At 44.0% G+C, this 7,131-nt stretch overlaps 1 protein-coding gene across 1 annotated transcript; it reads left to right on the forward strand.

Annotated features, from left to right (window-relative positions):
* Window positions 1-3,503: 3,503 nt before the first annotated feature.
* Window positions 3,504-6,735, forward strand: LOC308143582 (putative G-protein coupled receptor 139; the record flags this gene model as incomplete). Its single annotated transcript, XM_080514444.1, has 2 exons — window positions 3,504-3,582; window positions 5,684-6,735. The coding sequence occupies 2 exons, from the start codon at window positions 3,504-3,506 to the stop codon at window positions 6,733-6,735; spliced, it is 1,131 nt and encodes a 376-aa protein (XP_080370570.1).
* Window positions 6,736-7,131: the final 396 nt, after the last annotated feature.

Genomic DNA, 7,131 nt, shown 5'->3' on the forward strand with positions numbered 1-7,131 from the left:
CCTACGGAGAACAGGTGTGTGACTTTAACCTACTGAGAACAGGTGTGTGTGACTTTAACCTACGGAGAACAGGTGTGTGTGACTTTAACCTACTGAGAACAGGTGTGTGACTTTAACCTACTGAGAACAGGTGTGTGTGACTTTAACCTACGGAGAACAGGTGTGTGAATTTAACCTACGGAGAACAGGTGTGTGACTTTTACCTACTGAGAACAGGTGTGTGAATTTAACCTATGGAGAACAGGTGTGTGACTTTAACCTACTGAGAACAGGTGTGTGTGACTTTAACCTACGGAGAACAGGTGTGTGTGACTTTAACCTACTGAGAACGTGTGTGTGACTTTAACCTACTGAGAACAGGTGTGTGTGACTTTAACCTACGGAGAACAGGTGTGTGTGACTTTAACCTACTGAGAACGTGTGTGTGTGACTTTAACCTATGGAGAACAGGTGTGTGTGACTTTAACCTATGGAGAACAGGTGTGTGTGACTTTAACCTACGGAGAACAGGTGTGTGTGACTTTAACCTACTGAGAACAGGTGTGTGTGACTTTAACCTACGGAGAACAGGTGTGTGTGACTTTAACCTACGGAGAACAGGTGTGTGTGACTTTAACCTACGGAGAACAGGTGTGTGGGACTTTAACCTACTGAGAACAGGTGTGTGTGACTTTAACCTACTGAGAACAGGTGTGTGTGACTTTAACCTACGGAGAACAGGTGTGTGACTTTAACCTACGGAGAACAGGTGTGTGTGACTTTAACCTACGGAGAACAGGTGTGTGTGACTTTAACCTACGGAGAACAGGTGTGTGTGACTTTAACCTACTGAGAACAGGTGTGTGTGACTTTAACCTACGGAGAACAGGTGTGTGTGACTTTTACCTACTGAGAACAGGTGTGTGTGACTTTAACCTATGGAGAACAGGTGTGTGTGACTTTAACCTACAGAGAACAGGTGTGTGTGACTTTAACCTACTGAGAACAGGTGTGTGTGACTTTAACCTACGGAGAACAGGTGTGTGTGACTTTAACCTACGGAGAACAGGTGTGTGTGACTTTAACCTACGGAGAACAGGTGTGTGTGACTTTAACCTACTGAGAACAGGTGTGTGTGACTTTAACCTACGGAGAACAGGTGTGTGTGACTTTAACCTACGGAGAACAGGTGTGTGTGACTTTAACCTACGGAGAACAGGTGTGTGTGACTTTAACCTATGGAGAACAGGTGTGTGTGACTTTAACCTACTGAGAACAGGTGTGTGTGACTTTAACCTACTGAGAACAGGTGTGTGACTTTAACCTATGGAGAACAGGTGTGTGTGACTTTAACCTACTGAGAACAGGTGTGTGTGACTTTAACCTACGGAGAACAGGTGTGTGTGACTTTAACCTACTGAGAACAGGTGTGTGACTTTAACCTACGGAGAACAGGTGTGTGTGACTTTAACCTACGGAGAACAGGTGTGTGACTTTAACCTACGGAGAACAGGTGTGTGTGACTTTAACCTACGGAGAACAGGTGTGTGTGACTTTAACCTACGGAGAACAGGTGTGTGTGACTTTAACCTACGGAGAACAGGTGTGTGTGACTTTTACCTGCAACAGGAAACTAAGACGATGAAGCAAGATGTTTTCAAACAAGCGTCAGACAGACAGACAGACAGACAGACAGACAGGCAGGCAGGCAGGCAGGCAGGCAGGCAGGCAGGCAGACAGACAGACAGACAGACAGACAGACAGACAGACAGACAGACTGCAGTAAAATGAAGACTCACCATGTAACGGGATGTAAAACAGAATGTAAACTCTTTCACAGTATTTCTTCTTCAAAGGGTCAAACTTCACCTACAGATTGTCCTTCGGAGTTGATCTTTAAAACACAGCTTAGTTCTTAACCATGTTTTAATCAATTAGGAAAAATTTTAAAATTCCTCCCAATGAAGGCCTTTAATAGTGACAGGAGAAATTAAAGCATCTGTCATAAAAACATTTGAAAAGAAATAGTTAAAAAAAAAAAGATGTAAAACTGACTGAAACCTTAATTCATCATTTTACATTGTCAGAATATCGAAGTCAAAAGATTTAAAAAAAAATCTTTTTATTCGTGTTTTTCACTTTTTTCGTTCTTTTTTTTTTTTTTTTTTACAACAGAAGGGAAACAAAAACGAAGGTGTGGGAGGACAGGCTGGAGAATTACAAGGGTCATTCAATCATTACAGGTTGGTATCAGGAGAGAATAACAAACAAAACAAAAAGACAAAAAACAAAAAACAAACTAACAAAACAAAACCAAGAACAGAACAAAACAAAACAATACAGAATTGGATGGGAAAATAGAGATATTGATAAGATCCAGACATTAGAGGGTATGGGGACGGCATGGAGGGGGGGTCTGGTGATGTCATGTTGGACAGGTGGTTTATAAAGGCTGGCCAGGTTTCATTAAAGACAGAATTTGAGTCGTGAGTGAGGATATTGGTTGAGGACGTCCTCTAGCCAGCAGGGGGCGCTGGTTTCCAACTGAACAGGATGACGTCAGTCATGTTGAAAAGGCTATGCAGCGTTTCTTCACAGGAACATTAGTTGACGTTGGAGGCGATCCGAACAGGGCAGTGTAGGGTTCAGGGAGCAAGGCAGCAAGGCAGTCAGAAGTCTGCTGCCACAAGGTAGTGAGATGTGGACTGGTTCGGGTTCGGGACTGGTTCCGTCTGGTACAACTCTCACTGCTGTTTGGACACATTTATGCCAGTCGGGCCTTTGTACAGCGCTCTCTATGGAGGACCTTGCATTGGAGTCATCCATAGCCTAGCACTTGTTGAGGAAGAGGGAACGAGCACATTTGGCTTGGGAATTTGAAGTGGGATGAATTTGTTGGGTTTGTGTAAAATGTTGTCCGGTCCTGAGACCTTTAATGTCCTGTAATGTAGTGTAACACAAAGAAAGAATAAAAGGTGAGGTTTGCAGTGACCACACAGATTAATTCAACTCAGGCCAAACAGCTGAATTTGTGTTAAGTCGTGAAGTTTTACACAACGTGGTTGTTTTTGCTCTGAATTGTCTTTGTGGAGAAAAGAATCACACAAAGCTTCTGAGTTCTGTTGCCGTTCTCTTGGATGAAGCAGAAAGAAATTCTGAAGTCTGCCACAATAAATGGTCAAACAAGACTTGTAAAGCTTTACTTTTTAAAACAGTAGAGAAGGTCATAGAACTGGATCTTTGTATTTGGTCAGTGAGGTGAAGAGAGAGAGTTTCATTAAACACTATTGATCAATTACAAGTTGCATGAAAGAGAGAGGTGTGTGTGTGTGTGTGTGTGTGTGTGTGTGTGTGTGTGTGTGTGTGTGTGTGTGTGTGTGTGTGTGTGTGTGTGTGTGTGTGTGTGTGTGTGTGTGTGTGTGTGTGTGTGTGTGTGTGTGTGTGTGTGTGTGTGTGTGTGTGTGTGTGTGTGTGTGTGTGTGTTCCTCCTCCTGATGGTTGTTGCAGGTGAGAGCATGTGAGCGATGGAGGGAGACTCGGTCACGGTCTTTGTCACTGTCCAGAAGATCTACTACCCTCTGCTCTGCCTCCTGGGTGTTCCAGGTCTGTATGAACATTCCTCTTCTCATGCTTTATTATATACCACTATTCCTCTTCTCATGCTTTATTATATACCGCTATTCCTCTTCTCATGCTTTATTATATACCGCTATTCCTCTTCTCATGCTTTATTATATACCGCTATTCCTCTTCTCATGCTTTATTATATACCGCTATTCCTCTTCCCATGCTTTATTATATACCGCTAGTCAACTTCTCATGTGACATTTGTATAAATGATGGCAATTTCCATGCTTTATCATCACTACCACATCTTGACAAAAGAAAAAAGAAATTAGATCACAACTTAATATTGGCTGTTTTTCATGATTCCTTTATCCATTCATGAAAGTTAATTGTATAGCAACCAGACAGATGTCTGAATGGATTTGACATTCATGCTGTTCCGTCAGCTAACTTTAGCTTTCTTTACAGCTCAATTTGACTCTTCGCTTCAGGTTTTCAGCGTTATGTTCCCTAATCTGACTCAAACTGGGAAACCACAATGGAAAAACAATGAATAGAAGTGACTTGAACAAAGTACTCATTGTCTTTTCAAAATGTTTGTACCATATGCACAGTAATTGTTCAAGATGGATTGAGTGTGATTGGTCTGAGTTGCCATGTTACGAGTCATGAAACAAACACCACAGATTAAATCCATGTAGCAACAAGGACTCCTTTAGCCTACGTAGCTTAAAAGGTGGACACACTCACATTCTCTGTCTTTCAACTCAGATGCTAAGCTAGTTGAGGATGGAGGACAAACTTTGCAGATCTTTCCAGTTTCACAGAGAGAGGTTACGCTCTATGTCAGAGGTCTCAAACTCAGATCCTGGAGGGCCGCAGCCCTGCATGTTTTCCATGTCTTCCTTCTTTGACACACCTGAACGTCCTGATGGTTCACCACCACATTCAGCACAAAGCCAGAGAACCAGCTGCTCACTGCAATCAGCCGTGTTGAAGCAGGAAGATGTTGGAAAACATGCAGGGCTGCGGCTCTCTGAGATCTGAGGCCACATTTACACGTATCCAGGTACTTGTAAAAACGGATATTTCTCTGCCTTTCGGCTGCACATTTCTATATAAACGTAGGTACGATTCACCACAAACTCCAGCTACAGTGGAGATGTGTAGAAACTCCAGTTGCATTTAAAGGAGGTAGGTGGATATTTACATCACAATTCGTGACATGGGGTTTTTTCCAGGATTATGATTGGCCATCATGTTTTTATGCTTTTGTCTACACTGTTCCCTACATGTTTGGCTGCTCATAGTAGCTCTGAGCCAGGTGTATATGCAGATCCAATGTATATTGGGTTTTTTTTTTAATGTGGAGGGGGAAATATCAGTTTTTCTTTAAACCCATGTACGTGTAAACATGGCCTCTGTTTGAGACCCCCGCTCTACATATGAGTTACACACGTTTTAAGTGTTGTTGATTTTATTTCCTTTATACCTTAATGCAGGGGTCTCAAACCCAGTTCCTGGAGGGCCGCAGCCCTGCATGTTTTCCACAGCTCCTTGCTTCAACACGGCTGTTTGCAATGAGTGACTTGTTTTCTGGCTTTGTGCTGAATGTGGTGGTGAACCATCAGGACATTCAAGGTGTGTTAAAGAAGGGAGACATGGAAAACATGCAGGGCTGCGGCTTTCAAGATTTGAGTTCGAGATCCCTACTTTAATGCATCTAATGCGTTGGAATAAGCATTTGGCCCTCAGTCCACCAGAGGGCACTACTCTAAGTCAACACACTGCTCAAATACTGAGAGAAAGAGTTGAGTTGTTCATTTTAGAGATAAAAACAAGGATGTGATCAATAACTGAGAGCAGGAGCTTGCACTCATGTTGATTATTATAAAGAGGAACCTGAAAGTCCTCAAGGCTCATCAAACCTTTCTAAATCCTAACACTTCCCCTCCATGGTCACTGCTGGTACTGCATCCTGTTATCTGTGTCCAGGAGCTTCCACCAGGAGGACAAACATCTGGAAGGAATAAACACACAGGAGAGCTGAATGTCTTGAAATAACATGGGGCATAAATGAACAACATTTCTTTTGTTTTGTTCGGTTTTTAACACTTCCTTCTGTTGCTTCTTCCAGCAAACCTCTTCACGTTTTACATGATCTGTTTCCGGAAATGTGGAATGTCCAACACGGCCATCATTTACCTGAGCTCGCTAGCCATTGTGGACACTTTCTACATCATGTGGGTTATCCTCATTGACCTGACGCTCACTTTCTGGATTCAGCAGCCCTTCTGGCACTCCCACCCCTGGTGTGGTATCCTGGGCTTCCTGCAGTATGGATCTCTCTACAGCTCCTCCTGGATCGTGGTGGTCTTCACCATTGAGCGCTACTTGGTGCTCCGCAGCACCACGGCCAAACAGCACTTCTCCCAGGCTGGAGTCACCAAGCTGACCTGCATGGCGATAGTGCTGGTGTCCCACCTGGTGTCTGTGCCCCTGGGCTGGATCAACGTGGTCAAACCGGTGAACTTCACTATACATGACCAGAATGTCACACTGCCCCGGTGTCGATACCGTGAGCAACATTATACAACTACTATCGTGTGGATAACGACCTTCCTATCCGGGGGAATCCCCATCACGCTGGTCATCATCTTTAACTACCTGATCGGGTTCCATCTCTGTCGTGCAAGCAACCTCTTTACGAAAGAGGAGCGGCGCTTCATGCAAGGCCGGAGCACCAGGTCCATGCTTAGAAGGACCATCCTGCTACTGGGAACTGTGTCCCTGGCTTTCGTCGTGCTCAGCCTCCCACGCTTCGTGACTTACTGCATCCTGAGGACCATGTACAACGACGACAGCTTCAACAGGAACGACTACAGCATTCCCATCAATGTGGCCGGAGACGTGGCCAACATGCTGCAAAACCTAAACTCCACCACCAACTTCCTGCTGTACTGTATGGTCAGCCGCTGCTTCAGGAGAGAGCTGGTCCACCTGCTGACCTGTGGAGCCAGAGCTCTGGACGTGGGATCTGTTTTCACCCACACAACCATGAAGATCTTCTCTGTTGTAACTGATAAACATTCCCCACCTGTGACTGTGATGCAGACCGAGAGCAAAGAAGGTCCGACGACAGGCAGAGAACAAACTTCCAACAGATCTAGAACAAGTGTTCAGGACTGAGAGCTCATGAAAGTACACTTAACTTTTCTCATTTGGGATTGACCTGAACCTCACACAGGTGAACAGAAGGTAGAGGAGTCAGGAAGGGGACCTTTTCCCAAATTATTCAGCATTTTGGTTTGTTATTAACTGTGAGTCCATCTCTGAAGTCGATATTAGAAATATATTGAATGTGTTTCTACAGATTAGTGACCAAAGCGTTGGGTCTGTGTTGATGTTGAGATCTTCTTCCCATGTGGAGCTTGAAGGGATATTGTGGTATTGGAACATGACAGGATTAAAGGATTTTAGAAAGTGGTTTTGGAGCTGAGATCTTCAGGAGGTTTGTCACTGTCTGAGGTCAGTTTAGGTTCATCTCTTCTAGTTTGAACTTTGTTTGTATTATTGACTGGAGCT

The sequence above is a fragment of the Blennius ocellaris genome (assembly GCF_963422515.1).
Source record: "Blennius ocellaris genome assembly, chromosome: 18".
Lineage (NCBI taxonomy): Eukaryota > Metazoa > Chordata > Actinopteri > Blenniiformes > Blenniidae > Blennius > Blennius ocellaris.